The sequence below is a fragment of the Phyllostomus discolor genome, chromosome 12 (assembly GCF_004126475.2).
Source record: "Phyllostomus discolor isolate MPI-MPIP mPhyDis1 chromosome 12, mPhyDis1.pri.v3, whole genome shotgun sequence".
NCBI lineage: Eukaryota > Metazoa > Chordata > Mammalia > Chiroptera > Phyllostomidae > Phyllostomus > Phyllostomus discolor.
The window spans coordinates 49057622-49075321 of record NC_040914.2 but is presented as its reverse complement, the minus strand read 5'-3'; the positions used below and the strand labels follow the sequence as shown (position 1 = coordinate 49075321).

Genomic DNA, 17700 nt, shown 5'->3' with positions numbered 1-17700 from the left:
GCTCCGAGTCACGCCACAAGACCCAGCCACTCCGCTCCCAGGTACGGGCGCAAACGTGCAGGGAGCAGAAGCTCGGACCCTCGCACACCGAGGTGCACCACTCACAACAGCCTCGAGGAGCGACGACCCCTGTGTGTGCTGCCAGGCAGCTGTGTGCGGCCACAAAGCCGAACGAGAGGCACGGGAGGGCCTGCCGGCCCCGGACAAGGAGCCTCGTGCACCCAGGTAACGAGCGACTGTGGAAAACCCCAACAAAACCCCCCGATGTTCTCGTCAGCACGCCGAGTAGGGTCACACGCACACGCCGACACCGAGCACACGCGCGGCCCACGTTACATGACGGCCCAAAGGGGACCGGGAATCAGAGGGAGGCCGCTATCTGAGGGCCTGAGAGCTTCTGACGTGAAGGCGATCCAGCCCTGGAGCCCCTGCAGCTGCTTTAAAAAAAATCATTTTTATTTTTTTAATGTATTTTATTGATTATGCTGTTAGTTGTCCCATTTTCCCCCCTGCACTGCCCTACACCCTGCACACCCCCCCACCCACATTCCCCACCTTTAGAGCATGTCCATGGGTCATAATTTCTTTAGCTTCTACATTTCCCATCCTAGTCTTGCCCTCCCCCTGTCTGTTTTATACCTACCATCTCTGCTACTTATTCTCTGTGCCTTTCGCCCCTCTCTCCCCTTCCCACTCCCCTGTTGCTAACCCTCCATGTGATCTCCATTTCTGTGGGTCTGCTCCTGTTCTAGTTGTTTGCTTAGTTTGCTTTTGTTTTAGGTGTGGTTGTTAATGACTGTGAGTTTGATGTCTTTTTTTTACCGTACGTGTTTATCTTTTCCTTAGATAAGTCCCTTTAACATTTCATATAACAAGGGCTTGGTGATGATGAACTCCTTTAACTTAACTTTATCTGAGAAGCACTTGATCTCCCCTTCCATTCTAAATGAAAGCTTTGCTGGGTAGAGCAATCTTGGATGTAGGTCCTTGCCTTTCATGACTTGGAATACTTCTTTCCAGCCCCTTCTTGCCTGCAAGGTTTCTTTTGAGAAATCAGCTGACAGTCTGATGGGAACTCCTTTGTAGGTAACTCTTCTCATTTTGTCTTTCGGCTTCTAGAATTCTCTCCTTCATTTTACCTTAGGTAATGTAATTATGATGTGCCTTGGTATGTTCCTTCTTGGGTCCAACTTCTTTGGGACTCTCTGAGCTTCCTGGACTTCCTGGAAGTCTATTTCCTTTGCCAGACTGGGGAAGTTCTCCTTTATTATTTGTTCAAATACTTTTCCGCTTGTTGCTTCTTCCCTTCTGGTACCACTATAATTCGGATGTTGGAATGTTTAAAGATGTCCTATAGGTTCCTAAGCCTCTCCTCATTTTTTTTGAATTCTTGTTTCTTCATTCTTTTCTGATTGGACGTTTCTTTCTTCCTTCTGGTCCACACCATTGATTTGAGTTCCAGTTTCCTACCCATCACCAATGGTTCCCTGTACATTTTCCTTTATTTCACTTAGTGTAGCCTTCATTTTTTCATCTAATTTGCGATCAAAATCAACCAATTCTGTGAGCATCCTGATCACCAGTGTTTTGAACTGTGCATCTGACATGATGGCTATCTCTGGGTCACTTAGTTGTATTATTTCTGGAGCTTCGATCTGTTTTTTCATTTGGACCTTTTTTTTTCCTCATTTTGTCGCCCTGCTACGTATGAGGGGCGGAGCCTTAGGTGTGCACCAGGGCGGGGCACCCCAGTCGCTTGGCGATGACGTTGTACATGGGGGCGGTCCGAGAGCCAACAATAGCGCATGCTCCCTGCTCTCTCTCTGTATCACTCCCTTCGATGGGGCCCCTCTGGTGCTAATTCCCGGGTGGGTGTGCTTGTGCACGTTCCAGGATCCCGTGGGTCTCCCCAACGCATTCTCCTGTGAGGCTGGGGGTCTCTCCTGGCAGCTCTGCCCCCACAGGTGTTTTCAAACGTGTTTGAGGCCTTATTCCCCGGCACTGGGGCCCTGGGTTGCGCGGTCTGTCTGCTCCCCAGTTTCACCTGGTTTACCCGCACGTGAATGAGGGACCACCCCTTCCGCCAGCTGCCTTGAGCCCCGCGCCCCTCCACAATCGCCATCTCACTGGCTCCCCGGCCACTGCCTTACCCACCGCATGGCTAGCGACGCAACTTGGCAACTCCCCTCCCCCTCTCCCCCAGCCCCCACCCCTCCTGCCGGCCTGGAGGACGTGTGGCTCTAACTCCTTGGTGTCGGACTTCCACACACTTCAACCTTCTGTCCGTCCTGGTTGTTTTTTGTTTCTAAATTGTTGTTGTCCTTATTCTGGTTGGACGAGGAGGGGCAGCCTGTCTACCTACGCCTCCATCTTGACCGGAAGTCCCCCCACAGCTTCTGACGCGTCCCCAGCGCCGGCCACCAGCCCGGCTCGGCCCCTCCTGGGCACGGCGGGCCTCGCACGGTGATTCCAGGCCCCCCCAGAGGGTCACACACACAAAAAAACCCTTCCACCATTGATTTCCTCGCCAATGAGCGCACTCTCCATGTCCTTCAACTGACCTGGACTTAGCGAGCCCCGCTCGTTTCCGGGAAAGGGTGACGGAGCCCTGAACAGCCCCGGCCACTCCTCTGCCCCGGAAAACCCCGCCACCCACTTCCGGACGCCCGCCGCCGGGCACCTGACCGAGGGCCGCGCCAAGGACAAGCAGCCCATGTTCCAGGTCAACGGCGCCGACCGGCCCACCGCTGCCCCCCCCTCAGATAAGGGGTGAGCACGAGAAAAATGGACACGTGCACACCAACAAACCTGGGGGGGGGGCGCCAAAACCCGCGCGGCGCCGTGCCGGGGCGGAAGCCGCCTGGCGGCAAAACCCCACCTGCCGGGCGGGGGAAGCAGAGGGCCCGGGAGGCCGCAGGCGCCGTAGCCATTCCCTCGCCGTTACCCTCGCGGTCTTTCTGGAGACAGGGGGACCCCCACTTCGTTCCGATGGACACCGAGGGGGAAACCAGCCGAGAGGCAGGCGCGGCGTGTGCCGCCGGCGCTTCCTTTGCAGCAGAAGATAGAATGCCACTTAGACGCCCGCCATGGCGGGGGGGGGGGGGGGGGTAGAGCCCCAGTCAACGTGCGCACTAATACGGGATGACGTGTACGCCCCGGCCCGGCCCGGCCCGGCCCCGCCCCCGAAGTGCGTCCTGGCCGCCGCCGCGGGGGGAACAGGGCCAAGGCCTCGCGAGATGCCGCCGCCCCCCGCAGTACGACCTTTCGCGGGGTGACGGGGATTATTTTAAAAAAAGGGGATTATTTTTAAAATGCATTTTCTACAACGACATAAGCAAGGGTTTGCGGAGACGGACAAACAGGGACGCCTCCTAACGAAGCGCTGCTCTGAAGGGGCACGTTTGTTGAGACCTCACAGTCGAGGTGGTCGGAAATTCAAGAAGAACGATCCAAGGCCCAACCGAGTTCCTAACGCTGTCACAAAAGGCAGGCCCCGAAGACACGCACAGCACGCCAGACCCTCTCGCTGTTTCTTGCTGGTTCGACACAGCCATCCTGGCAACCGTTGCCTGCCCATCATCGTCGCACCCCTAACCCAGTTCAGCGTTTTTGACAAACGCTTCCGAGTCAGCAGCGCAGACCCAAGGCGCACCTCGTCCTTGTGACAACCGGGACGGAACCTGAGTCACGGGGCGCCCCGCTAGCCCGCGGGTTCGCCTCACTGCGAGCAAGTCGGGCAAATGCTCCCGAGTCCCCGCCGCCCGCCCCGCCCCGCGCCTGGCACACTCGGCACGCACGGCATGTGCGCACTCCGAGGCCGGGCTGGGGTGCCCGCCGGGCAACCGCCTCTGCGGTCAGCAAGGGGAGAACATCTCTGAAAACGATGGCACCGCGCCACAGCTGGAATTCGACAGCACTTAAACCTACAGGCAAAAATTCCCAGCATGTGTCTGGTGGAAAAACTCAAAAGTTACAAAGTGACGTATTTTCCGCGGTCGCTCTACCTGGTAGAAACCTTCCAGGAAGACGCACAGGACACGGGGAACGACCAGCAGCTCCCGGGGGAGGGCTGGGGCCCGACGGGTGCTCACGTGAGACCCCCGACTTGTCGGTGATGTTTGGAGTGTTCACAAGGACAATTCTAGGTTACAAAATTAAAACTTTAGAGAAATCTCTGGGTCACAAGTGGCACATGATTGACCTAACATTCGATTAAGGCAGTTCGAGCCTACGTGAGTGCCAAGCACAGCTGATAAAGGGCGCCGAAGGCCCGAGCCCCCATGTCCCCCAAACCCACAGCCAGCCTGCCCTCTCCGACCACACACGCGCCCTTCCCTGCTCCCAGACAAGCCCAGCCCCCCTCACGCCACCCGCCCCCGCAAAAAGCAATTTCAGTACAAGACCAAGTTTTTTTTTAAATCTTACACATAAATCTCAAATTCAGTAATAAGCATTTTTACTTTTTGTTTAATCCTCACCCAAGGATATGTTTATTGACTTTAGAGAGAGAGGAGGGGGAGAGAGGAAGGGGAGAGAGGGAGGAAGGGAGAAAAACGTGGAAGGGAAACGTGGATCCGTTGCCTCCCTTACAGGAGGGGGACCCACCCCGCACCCCCAGTATGTGTCCTGATCAGGGATAGCCCGCAACTTTTCTGGTCTACAGAATCATGTTCCAACCAACCTAGCCCTCAGGCCAGGGCAAAGCATTTTTACTTTTAACCCCCCCAGAAAAACAAGCATTACAAGGCCCCCAGTCAGACTCATTGGTTAAAATGTCCATGGCCCACATAACTGTTTTGAAGTTGTTTCATCCACTGGGTCTGGTTTTAATTAACAGATAAAAGTTAATGGGGAGACAGAGCTGTTCCATCTTGAGTGTGACTTTTGATGACTTCGGCCATCTCCCTACCAGGAACCCCTCTGGAGCCCTGGACTTGTGGGGGGGTTTCAGAGGTCCCGGGGGAATTCTGATACTCCACCAGGCCTCGCCTTGGCTAGTCAACAGTGGCTCAGTGGACTGAGCACCTGCCTATGGACCAAAAGGTTGACGGTTCGATTCCCAGTCAGGGCACGTGCCTAACTGCAGCCTAGTCCACAGCAGGGGGCACACGAGAAGCAACCCATCCTTGTTTTTCTCTTTCTCCCTCCTTTCCCCTCTCTCTAAAAATAAATTTTAAAAATTAAAACTTTATTTTAAAAAAATCCTTTAAGCCGTACTTTTCAGCCTGTGCTGTATATGATTAGTGTTTTAAAAATACATGAGAGCCGCCACCCACTATAGGCCTATTAAACCGGAATCTCTGAGGAACAGGCCCCAGTCATTGGAACTGCATTTGACTCCCTCAGACCGGGACCCGCTGTAAAGTACCCGGCTGGGCAGCTGGCCCAGCGGAGCTCGGGAAGCAGAGCACTACCACCGGCAGGGAGCTTGGGGGTGGTGTACAGGGGGTGTGCAGGGCAGCCCCGGGTTCATCTGAAATCACAGGTGGGGCTGACAGGTGCGCTGAGATCCATTAGAGACACAGGTTAAGAGGTCCTGGTTCCAGGTAAAGACAGAGTCACTCCACTAAGCTGTAAAACTTGGTAAAGTCACTCACCCTGCCGGAGGTTCAGTTTATTGATTAAAAAAAAAAAAAAAAGGAAGACATGACCTCTGCAAATCAAACCCCAAGGTGACTCCACCGTGTGGCTGCAGATCAGTCAAGGCCGTGAGCAGGGCGGTGCTCAGGGGAGTGCATGAGCATCTTCTGCAAGTGTCAGGTTCGTCCTGGGGACCACTCTGCGTGGGTCCACTTCAGAACCTGACCCCCGTCAGACCACAGGAAACCCTAACCGGACAGAACTACGTTCCATCACATCAATTACACATGGAAGTTAAACTAGTCACCTAAGTCCCAAAATAAGTAAACATCTAAAATAAAAGAAAAATTTTAAATAACTTTTTTCCTTGTCAGTACTTCCTTTAAAATTTTTTCCCATTTTTAAAAATTGTGGTAAAATACAGGTTAACATAAAATTTACCATTTTAACCACTGTTTTCCTAAAATAAAATTTTAGGAATTTTAATTTTTTAAATGAGGTCATTACAACTTTATTTTAAAGTATCAATATCCTTAACATGTGGGAAATTATGCCCTTCGCAACTATACAAATTTCACTTTGCATTTTAACCATTTTTAAGTGCAGTCACAGCAGTATGTTCTCGCTATGGTGTAGCCGTCACCACCGTCCATCCACAGAACTGGTCTCAGAAACCACTCACTGAAGTGTGACTGGCATACGGAATATTTAATATTTAACGCGTAAAACCCAGTGAGTTTGGGGACAAGCACGCGGTCGTGAAACCACTGCCACCGTCAGGACTGGAAACACAGCCGTCGCCCCCCGCCTCCCAGTTTCTTCCCGCGCCCTCACTGATTTTTCACATGCACGGCAAGAATACTGAACAGAAGCCCTACCCTCTTAACAAAATTTAAGTGTATAATACAATGCTAGAAAATACAGCTAAAGCAAAGGAAGAAAGATAAAACCCCTATAAACTACTACCAGGCTAGAGCTACTGTTCACATTGGACGTCGATACTTTTAGATTTTACTTATTTTACTTTTAGAGAGAAGGCAAGGAAGAAGGAGAGGGAGAGAAAGAGCAGTGTGCAAGAGATACACCAACTGGGGACCTGGAGAGGATCCTTTTGCAAACCGAGGCATGCGCCCAGAAGGGAATCAAACCAGCGACCCCTCGACCCCTCGATTCCTCCTGGTCCACAGGCCGGCGGCGATCTATCCACGGAGCCACCCCAGCCAGGGCTGGGTGGCAGTATTTTCAGGCTCTTTAACGTGTATATACGTTATTTCCTTTATTCTTTGTATCAATATGTGGGTATACTTAAAAATGCTTTTTTCCAACATAAGACTTTTTTCCCCAGTATCACCTCACACCTGTTAGAATGGCGAGAATCAAAAAGACGAGAAATCGCGACTGTCGGCGGCGAGGCTGTGGAGAAAGCAGAACTCTCGTGCGTGTTGGCAGGCACATGAACTGGTTCAGCCACCACGGAAAAAAGTTTGGACGCTTACTCTTGTTTTGGCAGAAATTAACCACACTTAAAGAAGAGTCGTTGCCACTCCGACAACTGCAAAGCAGCGACTACAAGGAGCTGGTAAGGGGAAAGCAAGAGACCCTGCCCCTCCCAGTGCAGAGAACGGTGCCAGCGAAGCGCAGTCTTGTAGAGGGTCGCCTAGAAGATCGAGGTGCTTATTCTACACCGTCTGAAGGCGCTGGCTGTTCAGATGTAAAACTCCCGCAAGAGACGAGCCTGACTCCGCGCACCACCCCAAACCACCACCAACCACGGGGCTCTCCCGACAAGAGCCAAGACAACGGAAAACAAGGCTCACTCTTAACACACGAAAGGACAGAGCTCTCCGTTTTGAAAGCAACTCTGCAGCGGTCCCTCCGTGTGTTTTTGGAGAACGGCATCCCGCTGTGCCTCCCGCTGGCTTCTAAGGAAAGAGGGGCACGTCCGGGAAGCGCTGCCCAGAACGTCACAGAGAAAACAAAGAGTTAAAATGATGTCGCTAAGAGTAAAACCAAAGTCAACCTTGAAAATTTGGCCCTTTTAAGCTGTAAGCGACACAACACGACACAACACGTGAGTGCTGGTAACACCGGCGGACTCTGAACGAGGCTGCGGATGAACATGTGTCAGTTTCCTGGTTTTGATATCAAACTGCAGCGATGCGAGATGCTGTGGCTGCAAAGTAGCTGAAGGGGTCTTCCTGTACTATCTCTTGCAAATTTCTGCAACTCTGTATTTCAAAATGAAATATAAAATTGAAAAAACCAAAAACCGATATAATCTCAGCTGGGGCTATCACAGAACGACCGGAACGTGGCAGCGTGTGCAGGCGACCGTGAGCACTGTGGTGTCACGGAGCGATCTGAACACACAGGTTTCCGCGCCGTGGGGCCGGCTTGGGCAGAAAGCAAGGGCTAAGCCAGAATCCCGAGTTTAGTCACCAGACACTGTGGGACACCGCTCATGCGCACGGCGAGAACCGTTTCAGACTTGGAACGTTCACGTGATCGAGGGGCCAGTGCACAATGTAAGTGACCCCACGTGCGGTGTTTTTTTCCCTTCAAAATCTGTAACTCGAATTTCCATCACGGCCCCAAGCCCCAAGCATGCAACAGTCCCTTACGTCACCAGTCACGGGACGGAAATAAATGCTTCCCCTGCTATCTGCGTCCAAGCTAATGAAAAGTCTAGCTCAGAAGGCCATCCTCAACTTCAATAAACACTGTCTAAGAAAAATACAACCCCATGTCATTTTATTTTTAAAAGACTGTATTTATTTTTAAAGAGAGGGGAAGGGATGAAGAGAGAGAGAAACATCGATGTGTGGTTGCCTCTCGCACACGCCCCCTACTGGGGACCTGGCCTGCAGCCCAGGCATGTGCCCTGACTGGGAATCGAACCTGTGACCCTTTGGTTCACAGGCCTGCACTCCACCCCACGGAGCTACACCAGCCACAGCTAACCCCAGGTCATTTTAAAAGTGGTAAAATGAATCTGAAGCCGCTGTGGTGGTCTGCAGCAGCTGAGTCCTTGGCAAAAGCTCTGAGGGGGGCACATTCTCCTGTGTCCCTCGAGCCCCCCAGGCAGGCCGGGCTGTCCCAGCCAGCTCTGCAGGAAAGAGCCGGGACCGGGGTCTCCGACCGGCTGCTAGGGGCTGGGCCCGAATCCTCCAGATAAGCATCCTCTCTGGCCTATCGCCCTTTCAAGATTACCCCGTACCTACGTGTATGCGTTGCTGATTAATACACACTCTCTCCAGTGCTGTGGGCGTGATCCTGAAATAGTTTCCTCCACTACACGTTACTCTAATGGATTCAACAGACGGGAGAATAAAAAGCTGAGTGAAATCACGTAATAGCTTGTTTTTCTATTTTCCACTTAAAAAAAAAATGGCTTAAATTTTTCTCAGTTTCAGCAGGTATGAGAACATCTAACCACAAGTGTATCTGATCAATCCAATACCAGCAAAGGTGCCTTTGAATCTTCCTCCCACAGGCCCTCCGGGCTGCTAACACCAGGCTTCCCTGGATGAAGGTGGGACCCCAGGCCAACAGGCACCCAGGACCAGGACCGTCCTAACTCACTTGCCTGCCTTCCCAGCGCCCCTTTCACATCCTCCCTCTCCTGACCCCGCCGTGCGAGCACAGGGCAGGCGCTGAAAAACCATTCGCTCCCTGTTCCAATAGCTGCACACTCAGTGGAGGCTGAAAAAGATCCCACATCCTGAAATGCCCACGACTCTGACAGCGACCGTGGTTGCTCGCTAGCCACTGGTCTCAGGTAGAAGATGAGTTGTGGCCGAATGCAACTCAGCTGAACGCAGTACACCAGACTTTGACAAATGCTCAGATCTGAATTACCCTGCTAGTGCAGACGCTACACTGTAGAAAACGGAATGTCCTCTTGAGAGCACGTTTCACAGTACCCAGTGCGGCGAAATGCAATAGCCTGGAGGTTCTGCCTCACTGAGGAATTACTGTGGGCTGCATCTGCACACGCACAGGAGCGACCTTCGCAGCAAGCACGTGCAACAGGCCTCTAAACTCTTTCATACCCAACCCGTGTTAAATTGCCCGGCCGGTCACTTCGGCGCTCAGCACCACCGCCAGTCTCGCTGGTCCTGCGCCGTGGAAACAAGCAGAGAGGGGCCACCACGCTGAAGAGGAGCACCAGCACCTTGGACTGGCTGTGGCAGAGGGACAGGGGACACAAGGAAAGACGCAGCCCCACGGCAGAAAGAGCGGCTACATTCACCCCACAAATTTCAACTCCCTGCTGGACAGCTCCCCCTCAACTTCACCCTTTTATTTTCCCCATTAACAACACTGACGTTTTCCCAGTCACTTCTGAAGGTCAAGGCTGTGGGTGATGCTGAGACCCACGAAGGGGTTCCGAGCCCTCTCCATCCTCGCCTTTAAGCACCAACATCCGTTCTTTTTTCTCTTCCCACCCCAGCATCCCGTTCAAGAGATCATTCCAGCCCTGGAGGGGTAGCTAAATTGGTTGGAGCATGAGCCCAATACATCAGGGTTACAGGTTCAAACCCCAGTCGGGGCACATAGAAGAATCAACCAATGAATGCATGAGCAGTGGAGAAACAAATCTACATTTTTCTCTTTCCCTTCCTCTCTAAAAAAATTAATGTTTTTACTTTTTTTTTTGTAAAAAGAGATTATTCCTTAACCCGAGGTTTCCCAAGGGGGTCCTCTTGATGCCTCCTGATCAAACGTGTATTCCGAAACATAACTTTAAACGGCTATCCACGCCTTGAAAAAATGTCTCCAGACTTGGCAGTGCAGCCAACCCAGACCTTTCCTCCTGAGCCTGGATGGGCACCGAGCACCCCTCACAAGCAGTTTCTGCACACGTGGGCTCGGACCCGGGGCTCTGCATCTCCCTACGGTTCCTGGCTCGTTCACGTCCTCCTCCTCCAGGGTGGTCAACCGTGAAACCTTCGAGAAGAACGGCGCTCAGGGCTCACTTTCGTGGACAGCCAGAGGAAGCAGGCGGACTGTGAGCCTCGGAGGGAAGTGATCCCCACGAGGCAGAGTAAGTGAAAGCGGCCTCAGAAAGAGGAAAAGGAAAGCGAAGGGGTTCCCTGGGCGCTCGGAGCAGGAAGCAGGCCGGGGTGGCGAGCCAGGGGAGGCCAGCTTTGCAGGAGGACTACAGAGACTCCAGGATGAAGAAATCCAAGCACCTGAATCTACGTTTAAGAAATGTCCCTCTTCGCTCGTGACCGAGTGGCTCAGGACAAACATACACCTCAGAGGAAAAGTAAACACCGGCAAGCTACTCCGCCAGCACGGAGCAAGCACTGCGAGAGTTCAGAGGAGGAACCAAAAATGCCCAGAACCCCGGGCGACAGAGAAGCGGGGAGTCTGACCTGCACCCTGCAGTGTTCGGGCGGCCAGCCGGTCACCAGTCCGGCCGCGGGGAAGACTTGCCGAGAAACTCAGACTCGAGAGAGGGGATGCCGCTGTCCCCAAGGTTCTAGTCCACTGTGTGCGTGCTTTTCCTCTGCTCCCCCACTGGGGCCCGGGACTGCCCCGACCGGCCGACCTGTTAGCTCAACGGCAGTCACAGGCCGAGGACGCAGCGTGCTGGTAACCGTTTCACTGTACTTAGTCTCGGGGAACAGCGTAAGGTAGCACTCTGAACTCGGATTTCTTAAATATCCGAATTAAAAATAGCAAAGCAGCCCTGGCTGGTGTAGCTCAGTGGATTGAGCGCGGGCTGCGAACCAAAGTGTCGCAGGTTCGATTCCCAGCCAGGGTACATGCCTGGGTTTCGGGCCATAACCCCCAGCAACCGTACATTGATGTTTCTCTTTCTCTTTCTCTTTCTCTCTCTCTCTCTCTCTCCCTCCCCTCTCTAAAAATAAGTAAATAAAATCTTAAAAAAAAAATAGCAAAGCTTCAGCAAACTTGAGGAATAAGGATCCAACGTCTGAAGTTTTAACCACCCAGATGCTCTTACGAAAATGCTGGGGAAACACCTGACGAAATGAGAAAAGTCTGAACTGCTGACATCGTCCAAGGGAGGCGGCCCCAAAACGGCAAGTCCGGGAAAGTGGTCAGCAGTTTTCAAAGAGCAACCCCTCTGGGAAACAGAAATTCCTCTCTCTACCACCCCCCCACACCCCAGGGGTAACATAACATTCGACTCGGGGGCAGAACCAAACTGCTTCCACCTAAGTTCAAGTGTGACCCTCCGGCAGCATCCTCGGCAGCAAGCAGCAGGCAGCCGAGAGGACGATTTCTGATTCTCAGAAAGGGGCAGCCGGCACTTTGGGCTCTATCAGGCGTCTCTGCAAGACACCCGTGCAGAGGGTCCAGTAGAACGCAACCGGGGAACTTCAAGGTTTTAGCCGACAGCGACCACGGCTCCGGAGCACTCTGACCCTGTGAAATGACACCGGCAGAGCCCCTCCACGTCCGTTTGCCTGTCACTAGGCCACCGGTTCACACTCCACTTCGGAAACACCAACAGGAAGGGCCCAGGAGCCTTTCATAAAAACACCCTGACCATGGAGAGCGCCCTGGAAGGTAGCGCCAGACTCAACCCCACGGGCTCCCCACCGGGGAGTGGGGACAGGCCTGCCAGGATCCACTGCATCCTCCATAAAAGGTGTCAGCTGTAACAGGCGCATGGGGCAGACAGCGGCCCACTGGAGGCAGATGGAACCCACCCACTCATTTCCCCGGGACCCGCGCCCCTGTCTCAGCTTGCCAAAGCAGGGCGCGGCGGCACGGGGGAGCCTAGGAAAAGGTTTCACTCGGGATTACAAACAGTGATTTCATCTGCCTACTGGGGTCCCAGGTAAACCAGGATCTGGGAATCGAGAAGCAATGTGAAAAGCTCATTCCCCATACTCAAGGCACGCGCGCGCGCACACACACACACACACACACTCACTCGGTGACCTACCCTTGCACAGGGGCTGCCCCAGAAAGGAAGTCCAGCTGCTTCTGGACAGAACTCACCAGGGGTCAGGTAAGATCGCATTTTGTAACGGCTGAACTTTAAACACCCTCGTTGGTGGTGCAACCCTCCCCCAGCAGCACCCAGTCACCCCCAGACAAGCGGCGCTGGCTGTGGCTGCCTGGTGACAACTTTGCCACCAGAGGCTGGGCCCAAGACCACGAACTCCTAGAAAGTTCTACAGCCTCAGGAGAGGAGCTCACCGACTCCACCAGCCTCAACTTCACTGTCACCCCATCCCTCACTCTCCACGGAATATGGCATCGCTAAGGCAGCACGCTTTTTAGAATACAGAAAGGATGGACCAAAGGGTGGATAGCGGGAAGCCTCACTGAGCTGACGAGTCCTGTCTGGGATTGGGGGGGAGGGGGAGGGGGGAAAGGAGGGGGAGGAGCTTTCTAGATGTTTCTATTCTTGGCAAGCGAAGCAGCTCCAGGTCCTGCTCCATCGAAAAGCACTAACACAGGAATGTTCTGGGGGAATTAATGATTTGCCCGTGCTGAGCAACCTCCTCTTGGGGTGTGACGACGGGAGCCAGGTGGGGAGGGCTGGAGGAGGCAGTCGGGAAGGTGTGTTTGGGGGAAGGGGGGGAAGAGACGAGGAAAGAATGAATGGGTAAGGGGGTGGGAGAAGAGGAGGGCGGCGAAGAGGAAGAGTGTAGATGACTTAGGGAGGTGAGGGAGGGTGTGGACCGCTAAGGAGGGTCACCGGGAGGTGTGGATGGTGGACAGACCAGGGATGTACGTCCACCCCGAGAAGCAGCAACGAAGGTGGCCACGGGGGGGGGGGGGGTGGCCTCGCCCAGCTCCCCCCAACCCCCTTCTGTGGGCGTGTGCCCCGCTGCGCGTGTGCAAAGGCCAAGGCACCAGGCCGCAGGGTCCCCACTCACCCCACGACGCCCTGGTTGTAGTTCCTCCGCTTCCAGGGGGTCCCGCTGTACGCGCCCCCGCCGCCGTCGCGGCCCCCCGCAGCCCGCGCTCCGCCGGGCTGCAGCAGGCTGTAGTTGAGTCCGTAGGTGCTGGCCTTGTTGTCGCGCTTCCTCTTGTTGCTGCTGCCCGAGGCCGGGTCGGCGGGCTCCGCGGCGGGCACGGCGGCCGCGGGGTGCGGGGACGGGGACGCCGAGGGGGACGGGGACGCCGAGGGGCCCGCGGCCGCGCGGCGGGCCCAGGCCGCGGGCTGGTGGTGGTTGTTGTTGTTGTTGGTCGTCTCCAGGGGCAGGAAGTCCCGCTGCTCCGAGGGCTGCGCGTGGCCGCCCAGCAGGCGCTCCCCGGAGCGGTACATGCCGGCCGGGGCCGCGCCGCCGGGGCTGCCCGAGCTGCCGCCGCTGCCGCCGCCGCCGCTCCCGCTGCTCGCGCCGCCGCCGCCGCTGCTGTGACAGTGGTGGTTGAAGTAGAGGTTCCTCAGCCCCTGGGTCGTCTCCCAGATCTGCATCCACAGACTGTTGGACGGTCCGAGCTGCTCTGGCTGGAACCAGGCGATCCTCGGATCCATCAAACGGCGGCGGCCGCTGCCCCCGCCCTCCCGCCGCCCGAAGGGCCGCCGCCGCCGCGCCTCAGGCGCACGCCCGGCCTCGGCTGCCGCCGCCGCCGCCGCCGCTGCTGCTCGGGGCCCGCCGCGGGCGGCGCGGTCGCGCAGGGAGTCCGACCGGCGCCGGCGGCGTCGCTCCCGCCCTAGGGGGCTCCGCGGCCCTCCCCCTCCCTCCGCCCCTCTGCTGAGCCTCTGTCACCGGGGTCCCCGTGCAAATGGCGGCCGCGGCAGCGGCTCCGGAGAAGGGTGAGCGGCGGCGGCGGCACTGGCGGCGGCGGCAGCGGCGGCGGGACGCGCCTGCTCCGTAGCGTCCTCGCTGCTCCGGCCCGGGGGCGGGGCCTCTCCCGGCTCCGCCCGGTTCGCGCCCGCCCCGCCCCCGCGCCGCCCCCGCCGCCCCGCGCCGCGCCGCGCCGCGCCGCCCGGTCCGCCCCGGGGGCCGCGCCGTGCGTCACAGAGGCCGAGCCGCGGCACGGTGGGGCCCGCAACCGCCGGGCCCAACCGTCCCGGCGCCAGCCGGGGACCGAGCGGCACGTACCTGGGCGTCCGGGTGCCCCCCACGCGCGCGCCGCCGGCGGTCTCGGTTTCCGCGTCCCTGAGACTGGGCGAGGCCGGACGGAAGCGGCCGTCAGCTCCGGGGGGGACTGGATAGTGGGAGGCACCACCCCGCCCACGGCGCCTCCCCAGCCCGCGGGCCTTCCGGACGTCCTCTGGGGTCCCGACCCCTCCCGGCGTCTCCGCTCTAAGCACACCCCCAGGAGCGAGCGGACGCCTCCGGAACCCCGAGCACGTGCCCTGCACCCTGCCCGGAAGCTGGCTGCGCTGGTGTCCCCGCGGCCCGGCCGCCGCGCTGCGCCCTGCGCCCGCCCAGCCGCGGCCCCGCCCGGGTGGAGAGCCGCCGGCTTTGGCGGATGATCCCCCACAGCGTACCCCGAGACGGGGGGAACCTGTGCTCACCTGCACGGCTGCACTCGCATCTTCGTTGAGTGTGTGAGACATGGGCTCAAAACCCACTTGACACAGCCACACACGCAGAAGCACTCAGGGATGCACAGGCGCGGAGACAGACACGCGCTGCTGGGTGTGTAAAGAAACCTCGCTTGCCCGAAGGTGCACTAACACCCTTGAAAGCCCTTAGTTCCGAATCAACAGAAAAGCCAGAACCTTTCACACTCAAAAGAGGACCATACATTGTTGACATCAGCAGAGATTTTCCACGAGGTGGTCCTTTGCCGGTCTTCCCAATCCCTGTGGTTAAAAAGAAAAGGAAAAGGTAATGTTAAGTATTTCAAGTCATCAGGAGCAAAAAGGAGAATGAGCACATTTGCTGTTTGCCTCTAAGGTGGGTCCAAAGTCCGGAGCAAGTCCCTGGGCCAGATTTCGGCCTTCTGTTTTGGGAGCTCAATATCCTGGAAAGTTTTTTGGCAAATGATGAAAAACTCTCCACGAAGCATTGCTCCACCTGTTTTCTTGCTGAGGTAATAACATGGCTGTAAATACGGAAAACCTAACAAAAAACCCTGTAGGCTTTTGGTTCCTCGTATTTGCTGTTGCTTTGCTACAGACAGTATTAAAAATTTCTGAGGTTTGCTGTATACTGAGAATCACATAGCCAGGAAAGGAGGAGGAGTCATTTGTATGCTGTTCACCCTGACAAATTAAACAAAAATAAAGCACTGCATAGAAATAGGTTTCTCTTTTTTTTTTTATCTTTTATTATTGTTTGAATACAGTTGTCCCCACTTTCCCCCAGCCCACCCACCCCCACCCTCCATCAGAAATAGAATTCTTGGGATGATTTTGAATTTGTTTTAAAAATTCAAAAGAGAAAAATGGAAAGTGGAACAAAATAAACATTACATTTCCACCATCTAGAATTAACCACGATGAACACTTTGTTAAACAGTCTTCCAGAAATCTCTCCAGGCACACATGTATGTCAAGATAGTCTTTTTTTTTTATATTTTTACCTATCTGTTTATTTTAAACGTGATTTGGTCTTTTCAAATATTTTTTTTCAGATGTCCAAGAACACATTAAATGCCAGTAATGTCTAAGACTCACCCGAAAAGTATTCATGTGACAAACTACGTTCCAGAAACACACATTTGTGGTATTGAGCGCTCATTGCTTCAGGCAGCCCTGGAGGACTGCTACAATATTGGCAGGACATCGGCAAATGCGTTAATATACACAGAAGTACTTTGTGCAGTGTGGGCCGACGGGTGAGGCATTGCTGTTCTTGTCACCTGCAGGGAGTGCTGGCTGGTTAGCCTGGTAACACATGTTGCAAGCGTTCGTTCATTCAGTAAGTCTGCGCTGAATGTCTGTCATCCACGCAGAGTCGCCTTAGAGAAGCTAAATGAGCAGCCAGGGCCTTTGGCTGCCTTCCATGAATTTACTGTCTGGTTCGAGGAGCAAAAGAGGTAAATACTTACATTGCAATTTACTCAACTAATCCAACAAATGTCTCGAGCAATTATGATGCACCTGAATCTGAGGATACAGCAGTGAACATTGTTATGCATGAAGTTCCTGCCTTGTGAACATTCCGGTGGCAAGGCCAGCGTGTTAGGTCAGACAATGGTTACGTGCAATGAAGAAAAAGAAAGTAGGGGAAAGGGATAGTGACTGTGCTGTTTTTAGATGGGCTGGTCAGGAAGGGCTGCTTGGAGGAAGTGACGTGTGAGCAGGGACCTATGTGAGGCAGTAGGCCATGGGCCATCCAGGGAATCATCCAGCAGGACAAGGACATGGTCCGTGCAAAGGCCCGGGGGCAGGAAGATGCTTTGTGCGCAAGAAGATACGGCAATGTTAATTGAGTGGTGAATGTGGACATGATTTAGAATCATAAAGTATCTCTTGTGGAAGTTTCCTCAAAAAACCATCCAGCCTAAAGTAAAATAGTAGGGAAGCGCTGGCCAGGTAGCTCAACTGGTTAGAGTGTCACCCCCAAGGCACCGAGGTTGTGGGTTCGATCCCCAGTCGGGGCACACACATGAATGCATAAATAAGTGGGACAACAAATCAATGTTTCTCTTTCACTCTCTTCCCCTTCCTCTCTCTCTAAAATCAATAAGTAAAACAGTGGGGAATTTAACATACACAAAAATGTATTCGCTTTCTCCAACACATCCACAACGTTTGTCTCAGAGTAATCTACTGCATCCGAAGACAGACTAATTTCAATAAAATTTTTATTACTCAACCTTTTCATTTTGCTATTTATAACAAAAGAATAAACATGTATTATAGTCTTCAAAACTATCTGTGTGCCATTCTGGGATTTGGAGAGAGAGAGAGAGGGAGAGAGAGAGTGTGTGTGTGTGTGTGTGTGTAACAGCTTTATAGCATAATGAATATACTATAAAATGTACTCATTTTAAGTGTGACAGTTTTTAGTGAAGTTAGAATTGTGCAACTATAGCCACCACCCAAATTTGGAATATTTCCTCTCAACTCCGGAAAATGTCTAGGGCTCGTTCTCAGCCAGTCCCTCTTCCCAGCCCCGGGACCAGGCAACTGCCAATCTGCTTTCCGTCTCTGGAGATCTGCTCCTCCGGGTAACTCTGTTTGGAGTGGTGTTTCCATAGAATTCGGCCTTGGCGGCTGCCAAA

At 54.4% G+C, this 17700-nt stretch overlaps 2 protein-coding genes across 3 annotated transcripts in view; both read right to left on the bottom strand.

Moving 5' to 3' along the window:
* The window catches only part of TENT4B (terminal nucleotidyltransferase 4B), a 33970-nt gene extending 19903 nt beyond the window's left edge, over window positions 1–14067 (bottom strand). For both annotated transcript variants that reach the window (XM_028502087.2, XM_036013514.1), the window contains exon 1: window positions 13449–14067. In XM_028502087.2, coding sequence (XP_028357888.1) covers window positions 13449–14050 — 602 coding nt within the window. In that variant the 5' untranslated portion in view covers window positions 14051–14067. The remainder of the gene's footprint in view (window positions 1–13448) is intronic.
* Window positions 14068–14256: 189 nt separating this feature from the next.
* On the bottom strand, window positions 14257–15560 carry LOC118497816 (translation initiation factor IF-2-like). Its single transcript, XM_036013515.1, has 2 exons — window positions 15041–15560; window positions 14257–14684 (listed from the first exon to the last, which is right to left on the bottom strand). Exons 1-2 carry the CDS (start codon window positions 15058–15060, stop codon window positions 14282–14284), a joined length of 423 nt encoding a protein of 140 aa, XP_035869408.1. The 5' UTR covers window positions 15061–15560; the 3' UTR covers window positions 14257–14281.
* Between the last annotated feature and the right edge of the window lie 2140 nt (window positions 15561–17700).

What these genes read in the sequence shown, in the direction of transcription:
- LOC118497816 (XM_036013515.1), bottom strand. Translation starts at nt 15,060, where the DNA reads ATGCGAGTGCAGCCGTGCAG. An exon ending in ATGCGAGTGCAGCCGTGCAG is followed by an intron (nt 14,685 to 15,040) that starts GTGAGCACAGGT and finishes GGCCTCGCCCAG; the next exon opens with TCTCAGGGACGCGGAAACCG.